The sequence below is a fragment of the Poecilia latipinna genome, unplaced genomic scaffold (genome assembly GCF_001443285.1).
Source record: "Poecilia latipinna isolate Pla-1442-1.1 unplaced genomic scaffold, P_latipinna-1.0 Scaffold1250, whole genome shotgun sequence".
Classification (NCBI taxonomy): Eukaryota; Metazoa; Chordata; class Actinopteri; order Cyprinodontiformes; family Poeciliidae; genus Poecilia; species Poecilia latipinna.
In genome coordinates, this window is record NW_015113866.1 from 774 (window position 1) to 16,912 (window position 16,139).

Sequence of the window (16,139 nt, forward strand, 5' to 3'; positions counted from 1 at the left end):
ATATTTAGATACTTAATTTCTGATTTATTCGTTTGCTCTTTAAACTTAAAGAAAAAGCTGATGAATGTATGGACTGAGAGGCAGTAGTAAACACTGATTGAGTTCTTCCTTTGAATTTTACTATTAATTTTAGTGATGCTATCACCGCCTACTTTGACTGGAGGTCTTGGAGCATTTCTGTTTCATTAAACATGAGTTAAAAAATATGAGATAAGTTAACGTGTTTGTCTTTGTGTCCCCCCAGTATGTCCAGAATGACTCTCCATCCAGTAAGTCCCTGGCTGGCCTGGTGGTCCAGCTGCTTCAGTTTCAAGAGGATGCGTTTGGACGCAGGGTCAACAATCCTCCTCTTACCAAGCTACCTGTAAGCACACACTCATTACTCGTGACATTAACCACACACCCTAGGCACTAAAACACAGTTCTTGTTCCTTCCCCTCGTCTAGGCCAAATGTTTCCTTGATCTCAAGGCAGGAGGAACTCTCTGTCACATCTTGGGATCAGTATACAAGTATAAAAGTGAGCAGGGCTGGTAAGTTAACTGTTTCTTTTGAACCATAATAATTGAAATACTACCCAACATTTTGATGTGTAATGATGGCACTTGGCAAAATGTTTCAACTGTGTTTTCTATGACTTTGTGTTTTTATGATGTAAAGCACTTTGAACTGCCTTGTTGCTGAAATGTGATATTAAAATAAACTTGATTGATTTAATATGTATGTCCATGAGTACCAATTGAAGATATTTATCAGGGATTTTATTATATATTATCTGACATTCACTATCAGGAGGAGATTTGACCTGCAGAATCCGTCTCGGATGGACCGGAATGTGGAAATGTTCCTAAATGTTGAAAAACACCTGGTCCAGGTGAGAGCAAGAGTGTAGACAAAGGCTGCTGACTGTACATGTTCAGTTTGTGTTATTTAGACTAAATATGTCTTCATTTAGCTCTTTACCGGTTTCCTGAAAGTGTTTGTGTGCTTTTAGAATAACTGCCTGACACGGCCCCTCGTCTACCTGTCGCCAGAAATTGAGCAGAAGCAAGTCAGCAAGCTCAAAGACATCATCAAGAGGCACCAGGTGAACTTGGGTCAAACCGAGACAATCCTAATTATTTGGGAAGTAGATTTTATAATAGATGCTGATGTATTTGTTTTTTTTCTCATCTCCTCTCCAGGGTTCGGTCACTGAGGACAAGTCAAAGGCAACTCATCACATTCACCCATCTTTGACGCAGCAGGAAGACGGTTGGTTTCAAATCTTTTGAACCATAATAAATAAAACATTGACCGTCATATTTGATGTGTATGATTTTGGTGATGGCACTTATCAAAATGTAGTTTGTGCAGTTGTTGACTGTATGGTGTTTTCTTTATAGCTTTGTAATGTTGTGTTTTTATTATGTAAAGCATCTTGAACCACCTTGCTGCTGAAATATGCTATATAAATAAACTTGATTGAGATTTTTCTGACTCACAGATTCACTTGTTAATTATATAAAATGTTCAGGAGAAGATTTATTTTGTTCCCAGTATGATCCAACTGTTTTCAGATGCCATATAATGTGTCTTTAGTTGTATAAAAATGTAGCGAACAGTGGTTTAGATAGAGTTTTCCATTTTCACCAACATGGACAATTGTGCAATAAGTGGGTGGAAATGTAAATTGATTGTTTTTCTCCTGAACATTTAGAATTTAAACACTGATTTGTGTTTTTCAGAGGAGTGGCTGCGTCCGGTCATGAGGAAGGACAAGCAGGTCCTCGTTCACTGGGGCTTCTACCCAGACAGGTGAACAGAATCTGTTGCTGAAAAGCTCAGATTTTCTTTCTCAAATGGCTTTTTTCTCATATTTTCTGGATAACGTTTTGCATGTTTATTTTAAGTATTTTTTTAAGAAATTGATTCAGTTCCCCATGTCTTTACGCTGCATGACTGATCACTGATGGTTCATGTTTTGTCAGCTATGACACCTGGGTGTCAGGCGGTGAGGTGGATGGTGATGTGGAAGATCCTCCCAGCTCTGAGAAACCCTGGAAGGTAAATATCACGGTCTATGAAGATGGGTTTTTTTGTGTAAAAAGAAAAATAAGCTCCTTATCGTATCTGTTTAAAATAATTGATACTTTTCAAAATTATTTGAGTTTTTAAGTTGGCTCCTGGAATAGATCCGTTTTGAATGCCTTGAAGTTTCAAAAAATGATGTTTCCTTACATCACTTTACAAGTTTTGTTATAACTAAAGCTGAAGAAAAAGACTAGAACTGGGCTTCTGGTAAAAATATATTTACAAAAACAAATCTACCAATGTCATGAAATGCAGTTTATTTGGAATAATTGCAGAATTATATTGATACTGCTAATTAAATCCAGTTGAATTAAAATAAAATCTAATAATTTCATTAATATATTAATGTTGAAGGGATTATTCGCTTTCACAATCACTGCTTATTAACAATGCTCTTTTGATCATTTGTAAATATTACAGAGGTAAGACTTCTCTCTGCTTCCTTAGGTTCATGCCAAGTGGGTTTTAGACACAGATGCCTTCAATGAGTGGATGAATGAGGAAGACTATGAGCTGGACGAGAACAAAAAGCCTGTCAGCTTCCGACAGAGAATCTTCCCCAAAGAGGAGGAGGTAGGTTTGTGTGTCTTGTGTTTGAAACATTCAGTTTGACGGCATGTGTGGATGTTTTGTATGAGAGTATTTTTTTGTTGCAAGTTAGCCTTTTTTTGCCTGTAGCTTTGCCCTGTTCTTCGTCGTCCTTTTCCACATCTGGCTTCTGTCTACTGCTCACCTTTTTCAAACCTTTTGTTGCACTTCGTCTACTTTCTGATTAAGTTCAGGGTTCCTGTCAGCGTTAATACGGAGGCAGTCAATGTTTTTACTTTCTTTAGGATTTGACCACTATAAGTTGGAAAATGACAACATTTGTAGAGCAAACATGGAACTTTATTAACCAGATGTGACTATTTTTGACTGGACGGTGTACAGGAACCCGGTTTGTCTCCTCCACCACCCACCAAAGCATCCTCCCCAACCCTGTTGTTGTTCTCCCTCTGCTTCCCCTCCTTGTGTGTGCAACCGTTCCATTCTTCTCATTCTGCCGCTCTTTCTCTCATCCTCCATCCCTCGCTCCCTGCGCTGCACGGGGTTTGTCTGATCAGTCTTCCCGTACACCCGATCGCAAGGAGCGCAAGGCAAACTCTGCGAGCAAGAAGAGGAGGCGCTCGCCCTCGCCGCCCAGCACTCCAGCCGAGTCCCGAAAAAAAGGAGGAAAGAAGGGGTAAGAAAGACAATTTAGTTTAGATGAACAACACAGAAAAAGTAGTCGGTGCTGAAAAGCTTCCAATTTGCCCTTTCGCAGGAACCCAGGGCCTCACTGGAAGCGACGGGGACACAGAGGAGAGGAAGAGGACACTGAGGAGGACATGACGAAGGACATGGATGACTCCTCTGCCGGCGCCAGCATGGAGGATGGTGTGTCCAAGAATGGTATGTGGGCTGTTTAAGCAAAGGACAAAGCTCACAGCAAATTAGATTTGTTTTTATGTTTTTCATGGACAAAGCTTCAGAAAACTGCACAAGCAGCTATTTCTGCATTTTGGAATATTGATTACTGTTAACCTTTGTTTTTCTGACCTTTTTTTTCTTTCATCACATTGCTCTCACTACTTCTAGCCCTGAGCATCTTGACAGTTTGATTAATTTAAGTCACCTTGACAATTTTTTAAAATCCTGTTAAATGAAACAACTAAAATACATTATTTAAGTTGGGCAAGTGTAGCTGAAGGAACGAATAAAAGTTATCTGTACTAGACAAAAGTGAGTAAAATCGCACTTATCATTGAATATCAATTTGGAAATGTTTAGACTTCTCTTTAAGACCAATTTTTATTCACCTTCATTGTGATTAAAATTCTAGTTCTACTAGAATTCTAGTAGAATTCATATTTACTCAGTTTAAAAAGATGTATTTGGAAGTTCATTTCCAGAAGGAAAACACTGTAAAATAAAATTATGTCCTGACCTTAAAATCAGCAATTTTCAGGATAATACTGTCTGTAATCATATAATATAACATTGTTAAAAGTATCACATGGCTAAAAGATGATGAAACAATAAGCAAGAGAGAACAGACTACTTCTGTTATGATTCAAGTAAAGACAGCATGGTGTGTTCTCCATCCTACAGCATTCCGCTCTGGGAAGCACTGGCAGAACTTATTATCTGGGTGTAAAATAACAAAAAAATAACCAGTTAATTGACACTGGATACTCTGCGCTTTTATGTTTCAAAATGTTAGAGAATGTCCAAAACTTTAGATTAATTAAAGGTATCCTGCACAAGACGTCTTTGTTTGAGTAATTCTTAGCACAGAAGCATTGTGCTTGTTTCAACATCCTGCATGTCATGTTGATGCCTCTGGGATTGAGCTCCTCTGTCCTCACCTGCTTTGCATGTCAGTGGAATGAACTCAACAGAGTGGAAATGCAGCAGCAGCATATGCAGCATATACACTTACAACAAAGCCAGGTTCTTTCTCTAGGTTCCCAGTCCTACTTATCAGTAGTTTTGTTTTTAACTCTTTGTCCTTCACTTTGTACTCGTATCTTGTAACAAAATGCCGTTCTCCAACTTTTAAGACTTGGTCTTAAAACTCAAATTATTTTCTTTTAGGATATACTTTAATGCCAATCACATAAAACTGAGAACGCTTTCTTTTTTTATTTTATTTTTTTTACCTAGTCCCATTAATGTCCCACTTTTTGTCCCCCCAAAGAAATCATCTTCTCTCAAAGCACCCAAAGTAATTCAGTCTATTTTAGGGTCCTCTCATGTTTTCCCCCCAGTTTTGCTTCATGTTGGTTATTACCTCCATGCCCCTGAATTGTGCTGTCTTGAAGGTTTTTTATTTTAATCTTTTATCTCCCCTCCAGTGTTTCACTTGGTTCATTTTTCTCACTTCTGTTCCATGCACAGCTAATTCAAAAAAAGACAGTGAAAATACTCCAGTCAAGGGAGGGAATATGGCAGATTTGGGTTTGTATCCTAACTGGATTTGCATGCTTGGTTGTGTGTTTGGTAACATAATTGTGTTTAATCATCTTAAAACCCTTGAACTTTAGCGCTGCTATGTGTCTAACAAAGTTTATTTGCATTTTTCCCAGATGACATGGAGGATGATTCGGTGCTGTCCGGTGGCAAGGTCCGAAAAAACTTCTTTTTTATTTTTATCATAGTGTACTGAAATGTATTGGTAAACTGATGAATCAAGAATTTTCAAATATAGAAATTTTTAAATTATAGAGAATTATTTTCCAATAAATAAACAAAAAACATTAAAAAGCTGCAAGCGCCGTAAAAAGGCCTTCAGTGATTGGAGCAGTGACGCTATAATGAGCTATTTCATTTGTACATTACATAGACTTTGGTATTTCCATGAGGAATGCAAAGTATTTTAAAAATTTAAAAATTTGTTTTCAGTTACTGTAGATGAACTTCAAACTCCAGTGAAATCCATATTGTATTCTATTGGTTCTGTGCAGAATTATGTCAGTTTGTCAGATTAACTCTCATTGGGTAAAAATATTGCCATCCCATTTGTCAGTTGAAAACGTGTCTTAAGATGCGTAAAATAAGTGGAATTTAGCTCTACTAAACCACAAAACATGCTACTCTCTCTCTCTCTCTCAAAATTGGGAAGATATTTTGTCCCAACTAGTCTCCTCCGATGCTCTACTCCACCACAGAGTGAAACTGGGTCAGAAAGCAACACATCACTAAAAATGTGATCTATTTAAGCTGACATACCTACAATTTTCACACCCTGCTATGTTTTTATCAGACTGCTGGAAGCATATTTAAATGTGGTTCCAGTAGTTTAGCATTGAGTGTTCTGAGCTACATTTGTAGAGGTAATTTTTTCAGTGGTCCATTTTGTGGCTGAGGCTGTTTTGAATTTTGTCTTTAAAAGGAATATATTTGGTCAGGATAGTTTTGTTTTTGTGGATTAGATGGCACATTAAATGTATACTAAGAAACAAAGGTTTGACAGTTTTGAAAAATTCAAAACATTATTTTTAGTGTCATTATTTAGAGAACTGTCTGTATCTGCAGGATGATGATGAACAGGGCAAAGGAGAAGTCAATCGGATGGATGCTGGAGAGGACAATGTAACTGAGCAGACGCATCACATCATCATTCCCAGTTATGCTGCCTGGTTCGACTACAACAGGTCAGCTCAGACAGAGTGGAAACATCTCTGTTATTTTGTCTCCTTTTTTGTTGCTACATTTAGCGCTTTTAGTGATTACATGCTTTGTACGAAGGTTTATAAATGCTTTAATCTATTGCATTGACCATATAAGGTCAAAAACGCTGGACCTTCTGAGGAGTCAACAAAAGATAAAGTTTTATTTGGAAAGTTAGTGTGATGGAGTTTTTAAGTTAACCCAGCTTTATAGTTTTTCTTTTAAATTTTATATCAGGTTCAATCACAATTTTTACAGTAATTAAAATATACCCAGTTCAAGTTTAACATAATTTTTTATTGTTGTTTTAACTCCTTTTAGCATCCATGAGATTGAGAGGAGAGCTCTTCCAGAGTTCTTTAATGGGAAGAACAAATCCAAGACTCCAGAAATGTGAGTTTGACATTCAGTCCTGCACCAGCCACATAGAGTTGGAAATGTTATTTTATGAGAACTATTTCTGGTATTACTGTAAACATTTCCTGTCATGCTCATGTTTTCCTGCACAGATACCTGGCCTATCGTAACTTCATGATCGACACGTACCGGCTGAACCCTCAGGAGTACCTGACCTCCACTTCCTGTCGCAGAAACCTGACTGGGGACGTCTGTGCCATCATGAGGTTTGCTAAATATGTGGCTCTTAGCTTTTCATTTTTACCCAGTTTTTGTTCTCTGCAAAAAAAAAAAAAAAGTCAATTAGGCGTTTGTATCAAATTTGGCACATTCTGGATGTTTGTTATTGAATATTTTGTACAATATTAGAAATATATTTAAAATGCAAATACTTCAATTTGTTTTTTAAGTAAAAAACATTTTATTGCCTAAAATGCAATAACATAGCATTCCTTTTAGTTTACGCTTCATCATTTGTAGCAAAGGAACTGCAGCCCAGAATATACTTCTAACATTAATAAGTGAAAAGCTCAGACCTTTCTGTTCGATCTAATACAATGTAGGGCAAATCTGCTGATTATCTTCTGGACTAGACTATTAATTAAGCTAAAGGTGCTTCATAACAGATTTTTTTTTTTTACAGAATTTGAACCAGGTAAAGCTAAAAATATATCATTCAAGGATTTCTGGGTAAAATATATTTACAGATAATTTTTTTTTATTATTTTAAATTTAATTGTAAATATTTTTGCACAGTTTTGTGTTAATTACTGTTCTGAGTGTTCTTTCAGTGATTGGCCATTTTTTGAGTCTTTATAGAATAGCTAACAATTAATCGGTTACTACATTAGTTGATTATTTAAATAATCGATTAATCATGATTAATTGTTTCAGGCCTAGTATAAATGCTTTGAAAACACTGATAATGGTAGAATTTAAACTTTGTGTTTTGCTCATCTTCAGGGTTCATGCATTCCTGGAGCAGTGGGGTTTGGTAAATTACCAGGTGGATGCTGAGAGTCGGCCGTTACCCATGGGCCCCCCTCCCACGCCCCACTTCACTGTGCTGGCTGACACTCCCTCTGGCCTCATGCCCCTCAACCACCGGCCTCCACCTGTAAGGACAACATTTTCTACCATCTGTAAAGAATTACACCTTTAAAAGCTAAAAGGTTAACATTATGGCGTTTATAATGTGTTCTCCAGATTCCTCCTCCTCAGCCAATGCCCAACTTTGCAGATAAGTCCAAAGACAAACCAATTGACTTGCAGAACTTTGGTCTCCGCCCTGACCTCTACAAGAAAAACGCCAAAGTGAGAAATCAAAGTAGATTTTGCCTGTAAAATTCTAAATTATGTTTAAAATGACTTGTAAATGGTCTAACTTTATATGTGTATTTGCTTTGAATCACAGCAGGGAAAAGGAGCCGGTACCACCAGAGAATGGACCGAGCAAGAGACTCTGCTGCTGCTTGAGGTGAGCCTTTTTATGCAAAGAACACTTTTCTCCAACTTTGCTCTTCCTTATCTAACTTTCTTGCACAATAAATCAGTAAATGTTACATTTTTAAATATGTTCTCATTACTTGTATTTATTTTCTATTAGAACCAAATACTCTGTTCTGGTAAAGATGTCTCTCTTTGTACCGCTTACAGGCCCTGGAAATGTTCAAAGACGACTGGAACAAAGTGTCGGAGCATGTTGGTTCTCGCACCCAAGATGAATGTATCCTGCACTTCCTGCGGCTGCCCATTGAGGATCCGTACCTGGAGAGCACAGAAACGTCTCTGGGCCCTCTGGCCTACCAGCCCATTCCCTTCAGCCAGTCCGGAAACCCAGTAATGAGCACAGTCGCCTTCCTGGCCTCTGTGGTGGATCCCAGAGTAGCGTCTGCTGCAGCCAAGGCAGCTTTAGGTGAGAACAGGAGGAAGAGCTGAAATAGATCAGGTGTTGTGTCATACTTTTACTATAATTTGTTGCTGCTGATGCATTGGAATCAGATTTGTGAATTTGCAATGACCTTACTCAACTATTTTAGGGCTGAAACGATTAATTTGATCAATCGTGATGAATCGATTATTGAAATAATCCTCAACGAATTTGTCAGTTATTCGTTAACTGCAGTATACACACACAGAAAGGCCATCTGTTGAAAGAACACCACTCTCAGGGTAGCAACAAAGCTAAAACTGTCCAAAAATATATATATTTCACATTTAAGATAAAAGTAAAGCCTTTGTCTATAAATACGTTCTAGTTTTACGGTGTAGTTTTGGCTTCACCTAGTTCAAATTCTTTAAAATATTTCTCCTAGTTGGGAGCTTTTGCTATCCAATTATTAATCTGTTAATAAAAAAACAATCAACAAATCAGCTCCACACTGCATTCATGTTAAGTCAGGCAGAAAGGACTATTAAAAATAGAAAGGAATGTTAAAAATATTTTATTTATAGCTACAGATTTGCATCATTTTCTACAGATAATCAAATGTTCACTGAAATACGTATTATCCTATTTAAAAAGTATTTGTGTTTTGTTTGCATTTTTATGTATTTTTAATATTTAAAAAATAGACTTAAATGGTTAAATCATTTTTTTTTCAAAATGTGACAGTTTTTTTTATCCATTTAATTGTCATAATGGATAACTAAAGTAATTGTCAGTTGCAGCCCTAAAACATTTACAAAAACACACAAAACGACAAGGAGTGTTGGAAAAAGCTGATTTCTTTTACCTAAATCAATGAATCAAGACTTTATCTCTTCGTGTATTGTTTTAGTGCTGGTAGCATTTAGAGGACATCAAGGTAAAAATAGCCTTTCTCCTTTTTCAGAGGAGTTTTCTCGCGTGCGTGAGGAAGTTCCTGCCGAGTTGGTAGAAGCTCACGTCAAGAAGGTCCAGGAGGCAGCAAGGAGCACCGGCAAGGTGGATCCCACCTTTGGCCTGGAGAGCAGCGGCATCGCAGGAACCGCACCGGAGGAGCCCGAAAAAACAGGTGCAAATGTAGAGGAGACTTTTTTTATTCTTTTGAACCATTACAAAAAATATTTTTGGGCAAGTTTACAACACATAAAGTGTTTGTAATGGCGCCTGAAATCCTTGTAAATGCTTGAGTTTCAATTGGTGTTTTCAAGATTTTTAAAGTGCTTGAATTATGTATAAATTCATTGAGTGCACAGTTGCAATAAAGTGCAATCTAACATTTGATTAAAAACCTAAATTTGAAAAACATGATTTACATTAAATTTCAGAGCTAATAACATTTTTTTTCTCACTCTTTGAAGTTTGGTCACACTTAGTTTTTCGTGGTTTTGGTTAGTTAGAGTTGGCAAAATTATTTCTATTTACTAAAAAACTTTAATACTTGCCTATTTAAAAATGCTTGAATTTTACTGTTGAATAAGTGTACGAATCCTGCATGTAAGATATTTCAGATAAAAAAAGTGTGCAGCCACTAGAGGGCAGCACGCACTCACAGTATCAAACGCAGCTGGGCGTTTTGATGCAGATTAGTGCTCTGAGAATATGTTAATGTTTTAGGAAGAATCCACACAAACCCCAGCAGGAGATGATGACTCTCTATGATCATTGAAGGATCTGATCTGCATCTGTTTTTATCGGCACGCGCCGAGCATTGCAGATATTGGTGTGTGTTTATACTGCCGTGGTAACCAGTGGATTAAAAGAACAGTGGCAGATGGGGCAGAGTGGTTGGGTGGAGGGAAAACAGAAAAACTGGGTCATCGTTCTGCCTCTCTTGATTTTTGCTTAGCAGCATCTTAAAAATGTGTCTTTTTACTGTCATCACAGCACTTATGATCCCTGATGAAATGCCTCTGCTGCCTGAATTACTGTCCTCTTCAACTACAGTGGTGATCAATAACTCTAAATGTGTTCCAGTTCTCACTCGGCCTGAAGCACTTCACCCAACCCACAATCAATTTTCAGACTCAACGTTGGCCTAAGTGCACCCGTGACATGGTTTAACTCTCAGCTGTAAACATTCATTCAGCTGCTCTCCTGTGTGCAGATGCTTTCACACTTTTCCCCACTGATCTGTTTACTAAGAATAGCCTGCTAATCTCACTCCTCTTAAGGGGTTTTATCTGAAGGAATAAATGTTTTTGTAAAAAAAAGAAGAAAAAAAACATGAGTTTGTTTTGACAAATTATTTTCCTGATGTATATTTTGTTTCACCTCTTGATTCGCAGAAACCGCAGAGCCAGAAAAGATGGAAACAGATTCAGACTCCCAACAGGCTGATAAGGTGAGATAAAAAGGCAACTTATAAAAAATATTTTGGAAAAATATTGATAAGCCATCTTTAGAACAAAAAAGTGTATTTCCTCAAACTGGTGAGGATAAATCCTGGAGGAAACGCTACAAACCTACGGAGTCACTAGTTCACACCGCCATCTTACCTCTTCCGACAGTTGTTTGAAAAAGATGCAATAAATTTAGGTTTAAGATATTGATAGTTCAGAATAAAAATAAATGAAAAAATGAAATAAAAACAATGTTACATTCACCAGTGGTTTTCATGCAAGATTCAATTTTAAATCTTTTTTTTTCTTGCATTCTTTCCTAAAAAATAAAATGGATTACAAACGGCAGAAAATATTTTGAGTTGTATGATGGAAAAATAAGGGCCAGGCTCAAGAATCTTTGTTTAATTAAGACAATATGTTCATATTTTTAGCAGAATAAAGACATAATTTTACCAGAACATCATAAAATTACAAGAAAGTCTTTTTATTTTAAAAAATCTTCTAGTTATCAATATCTGACATGATCAGCTCAGTCCATGTGATTCTTCCTTCCAAATAGACTCGGTTGTTTGTACAGATAAAAATGAATGATGCTGATGTTCATTTCCTTATTTATAATACAGACACCAAAGGATAATGTCATAAAATACTAACATTCCCCTATTTTTTTGTTTCTTTTTGTGTTTGAATTCTCATAAAATTACGACTTCATTCTCCTAATATTATGACTTTATTCTTGTAATTTAAAAAAAGAATAAAAAATAAATCATAGCCTGGCCTAATACGCTGTCATAGAGTTTACCCGAGTCTAAATAGATAAATTGATTAGTTGATCAGTTCTACTTATCGCCCTACATATGGTCATTGGTTTTCTATATTTGTCATTTCAAATGATCAACACTGACTGTGGACTCATGTCTGACCATTTCTGTACACAGCGAGCCGTTGGTGTGGTGTGAGTGTTTGAAATCATGTCGTTACATCTGCAGTCAGGAACATTCATTATGTTTAAACAGAAAAATCAATACACAGTTTAAATCTGTTAAGGTGTTAAATAGTTCTTGGCAACCATCAGTTTTCGTTTTATAAGTGCTCTTTCTCTCCCTCCCCCCCAAGGGGCGGGTAAAGTTTATCCTTCCAGTCATCTGTGTTTAGTTTCTGCTTGTAGAAGGAGCTGCAGGTGAAAGTAAATGTCTTCTCCAAAGTGCATGCGGTGTCTGCGGCTGAATCATTATCCTTCGTTAACAAGCGTCAGGCGCTTGGATTGGATCACTACAGGGGAAATTTGAACTAATAATCCACAAACGATGAACATGGCTGCATTTAAAAGCAGTTTATTTAATGTAGAACAAATTCACAGTGATGTAAATTGTTGCTCATACTCGTATCGCAAAAGACTGTTTGGAGTTCAATAACTGCTGGCTAATATATTCAAAGTGAAAGAGTTTGCATTTTGTCCTGGAGTTATGGAAGCACAAATGAGAAACAAAGGACAAAAGAAAATAAAGAAATATTGAACCTGATGCCATAAATACATCAATATTTACAAATAATATACACCATTGGCAGATATTCTAATATCATGCACTCCTAATTTCACAAGACAAACTTAATACAGTTAAATCGTCCCATTAAGTCCCAAAGCATCCTTCCTGAATAATGTCTTTTCTCATACATTAAGCTCATGTGTGTGATGTTCTGTTTTCAGGCTGAGATGAAGGATGAGGCGGAAAAGCCCAGTGAGTCGGCAGAGAAAAGCGACAAGACGGAGAGCACAGAAAAGGTGAAGAAGGAGGGAGCAGAGGGATCAGAGCATGAACAGGAGAAGGAGGAAGAAGGAGAGACCAAAACGGCTTCAGCAGGTAAAACATGATACAGGTCATCACATCTCTTCAACGAACCACTAAAACGTGTTTTAGTTTACTTGACTTTTTTGGAGACAAAGTAGAAATCTAAAGAAAACTCATCCATCAACATCAGTTCTTAGTCCTTCAGAACATTTTCTTTTGCAGAAATGACATTGTTCTGTTGGAATGAAGTAGGAATGTATCTCTTAAACTGTTTCTTCCAGATAAAGATAAGGATGAAACTATGGACACCTCATCTTCAGATCAAGAGAAGGAGAAAGAGGACAAGACGGCTACTGAGGAGGGAGAGGAAAAGCAGAAGAAGTTGGAGCATGACATCGGAGAGGGAAACATCGCCACAGCGGCCGCTGCTGCTCTCGCTTCTGCAGCCACCAAAGCCAAGGTGAGGCCGGCCGCTCAACAGATCACATGTTTCCATTATGCTGGCCTGCAACAGATTTACGTTTTCTTGGATATTTATCATCGTACTTTATCCATCTTCTCAGCACTTGGCGGCGGTTGAAGAAAGGAAAATTAAGTCCCTGGTTGCGCTGCTGGTGGAAACCCAGATGAAGAAGTTGGAAATCAAGCTGAGGCACTTCGAAGAGCTGGAGACCATCATGGACCGCGAAAAGGAAGCTGTAAGTCAGAGTTTAAATGTTAGGAATTGGGAGAAAAATGTGTTAATTAATGCAAAGGCAAGGCTCCCTTTGATCCGCCCCAGTCTTTTATAAGTAAGCATAGTTCTTGTTACTACTATTGTGATAAACAGAGGTTTTAGAAAGTCTTTGGTCTCACCATTCCTATGGTTTAAAGCCCTTATAATGAGATCTCAAAGATGTTTGCAGCACAGCAAATTTATTAACATTAACTGTGTTTACATTCACGCCATTCGGATTATCAGTCGGCATAAATCACCCCTCTTATTCAGATTATAAATTAATTTTGATCAAGTTGAATCTGTAAAACATCCCGATTGGGGTGTTTACATGACACATTTTTTATGTCCAAAAAAGCTAAACTGTTCTGCAGAATCAACATGTTTAGTTGAAATCTAATACTATAATTAGTTATTGTGATAAACAGAGGTTTTAAAAAGGTCAGTTTATTACTAACTGTTTTTAAAAATACCTTAAGAGATTTCTTTTTGGTTCATTTTCTTACGTATTGGTTTTAATCTCTTTTATTCATGTATCTATTCATTTAATTATCTTTATCCATTACAACTTCTTGTTTTGTTCCTGTTTCCTGCTCTTTGATATCTAAGGCTATAAAGGGCATTATAAAAAATGATCTATTATTATTAAAATGAGAGGGTGTTTTAAAGTTCTGAAAGTATGAAAATAATAAATCTGGTATAAATGGCAGCACTATAACCGTGATACAAAATGTGGTATGTTATTTTTATTGCAGTAATGATAACTGTTTTAAATAAAATTGACTAGATCATGGTGGATATTTTGCTTTTAAACACCATGTTGGTGTGAAACAGGAGTTTCTTTATTTTAGATGAAGGTTATTAGCGTCACTCACTGAATGAGAAAATGCTCTGAATTGGATTTATCGGGCCACGTTTTGCACCTCCTCCACTTCACTTAACACACAGTCCCATTTTGAAATAAATACTTGTACAATGTCTGAGCTTGATGTTAAGAAAACACTACAAAGTGCTAGATTATCTGCTGTTCACACGATAAACCGATTTCTTAGCCTCCCAAAGACAAATCACTCTTGTCTGAAATCATAAAGCTGCTGGGTCATTTATTTTTTATGGTTCGTCCTCATTTTCTTCTGTTAATTTTTGAATTTTTTATTTTTTTTTTTGTTACTCCAAATAAGGTGGCTATTATAAGACAGACTGGGAACCCTTGTTTTTGTGAGAGTACTTGTCTGTTTTGCATTTCCTGTACCATACAACTCAGTTCTGTGGTTACTTTGATGTAGCCAAGAAACATATAGTCCATCCGCACATGTTCTCACCGGGTGAGTTAAACCTGACTTAGTCTTGGGTCTTTCAAAGATACTGAAGCAGAAACAAAACTTAAAATGTTGGCAGCTTTAGAAATTGAGCTGCTAGGAGAAAGTTTTCAAGAGCAAAGCAGTTGTTTAGTGATGCAGTTTGAACCGACAGTGGTCTTCATGGGACACATGAGTGATTTAGCTTATGAGTTTCAAAGTGTGTGTCCTGGAGACACTGGTGGGAGTGGAAAACTGTGTTTTCATAGCGGTGGGATTCAAGCCCAGTTTCACAGATGCAAACACTTCATGAAAAGAACTGTTTAAAGAAGTTTTTGTGGAACTGGAGAGAACCCAAACCTGGGCTGCTGCTATAAAACATTGTAGTTGTAAAGATCTACACAGAACAGCAGAAACACAGCAAACCGTGTTCCAGCTCTAATACATGGAAACAGTCTGGATAATGGAGAAAACGTTCAGTGAAAGCATGTAGATTCCTGCAGTCTCATGCCAAATATTATTTAACTAAGTTTAACAAGTAAGAATTTATATTTTTATGATTGTATATCAGTGAGTACCAAGGTAAATCATTGGTTTTAGTTAATAGATATGGAAAGGTGGTAAGAAATGGCCAATAAGTGAATTAATCTGGAGCTTCTTAGCATTCATCAGCAGCTCATTGGTGGAGTGAGTCTGGCTGTAGCACAGTGCGCTAAAGAGTTAAACATTATTTGACGAAGCCTTGAGGCGGGTAACATGGCTCAAGGACTTTTAAAAATTAAGTTCTTTGACTCCTCTGATGAATCGTTACAGATCTGCTATTTACCATTAGCTTTTTAATCGTAGTTGGTTGTAGCACCAGTTAACATGCTTTTATTAACCTTTTGCTGGCAGAAAGCTCCTATAACTTCCTCAGTCTAATCGTCGTGATGCATCTGAGAATGGAGGGATTTTTCCACCTCTAATTGTTTGTGTTTCTTTGTGCAGCTGGAGCTTCAGCGGCAGCAGCTCCTCACCGAGCGCCAGGCGTTCCACATGGAGCAGCTGAAATACGCCGAGATGAAGGCCAGACAACAGATGGAGCAGCAAGCCGCTGCCGCCGCCGCTGCTGCTGCTGCGGCCGCCGCTGCCCAGGCTCAAGGTCAGGGCTCTGGACCCGGACCCCACCCCGGACCCCCTCCACATGGTATGCATCACGGCGGACCCCCGCCCCACCACGGCGGCCCTCCTCCTGCTCACCATGGAGGACCACCGCCCCACCACGCCGGGCCTCCCCCCCACCATGGAGGACCGCCACCAGGTGCTGCAATGCATCCTGGGTTCCCTCCAATGGGCCACCATCCCATGGCCCCCCACCATCCAGGACAGACAGGTCAGAGGTCACTTTAAGAGACTTTGTGTGTGTGTG

At 37.9% G+C, this 16,139-nt stretch overlaps 1 protein-coding gene across 1 annotated transcript in view; it reads left to right on the top strand.

Annotated features, from left to right (window-relative positions):
- Window positions 1-244: 244 nt before the first annotated feature.
- Window positions 245-16,139, top strand: part of LOC106960978 (SWI/SNF complex subunit SMARCC1) — a gene marked incomplete at its 5' end in the record, with an annotated part of 21,463 nt that continues 5,568 nt past the window's right edge. Inside the window, 25 exons of the mRNA XM_015054400.1 lie at window positions 245-364; window positions 447-532; window positions 792-873; window positions 994-1,086; window positions 1,184-1,253; window positions 1,727-1,796; window positions 1,970-2,045; window positions 2,520-2,645; window positions 3,176-3,294; window positions 3,376-3,503; window positions 4,992-5,051; window positions 5,180-5,217; window positions 6,129-6,247; window positions 6,585-6,656; window positions 6,773-6,886; window positions 7,623-7,776; window positions 7,866-7,973; window positions 8,074-8,136; window positions 8,316-8,574; window positions 9,494-9,655; window positions 10,872-10,927; window positions 12,637-12,790; window positions 13,000-13,178; window positions 13,282-13,416; window positions 15,719-16,103. Of these exons, the coding sequence (XP_014909886.1) occupies window positions 245-364; window positions 447-532; window positions 792-873; window positions 994-1,086; window positions 1,184-1,253; window positions 1,727-1,796; window positions 1,970-2,045; window positions 2,520-2,645; window positions 3,176-3,294; window positions 3,376-3,503; window positions 4,992-5,051; window positions 5,180-5,217; window positions 6,129-6,247; window positions 6,585-6,656; window positions 6,773-6,886; window positions 7,623-7,776; window positions 7,866-7,973; window positions 8,074-8,136; window positions 8,316-8,574; window positions 9,494-9,655; window positions 10,872-10,927; window positions 12,637-12,790; window positions 13,000-13,178; window positions 13,282-13,416; window positions 15,719-16,103 (3,028 nt within the window). The remainder of the gene's footprint in view (window positions 365-446; window positions 533-791; window positions 874-993; window positions 1,087-1,183; window positions 1,254-1,726; window positions 1,797-1,969; window positions 2,046-2,519; window positions 2,646-3,175; window positions 3,295-3,375; window positions 3,504-4,991; window positions 5,052-5,179; window positions 5,218-6,128; window positions 6,248-6,584; window positions 6,657-6,772; window positions 6,887-7,622; window positions 7,777-7,865; window positions 7,974-8,073; window positions 8,137-8,315; window positions 8,575-9,493; window positions 9,656-10,871; window positions 10,928-12,636; window positions 12,791-12,999; window positions 13,179-13,281; window positions 13,417-15,718; window positions 16,104-16,139) is intronic.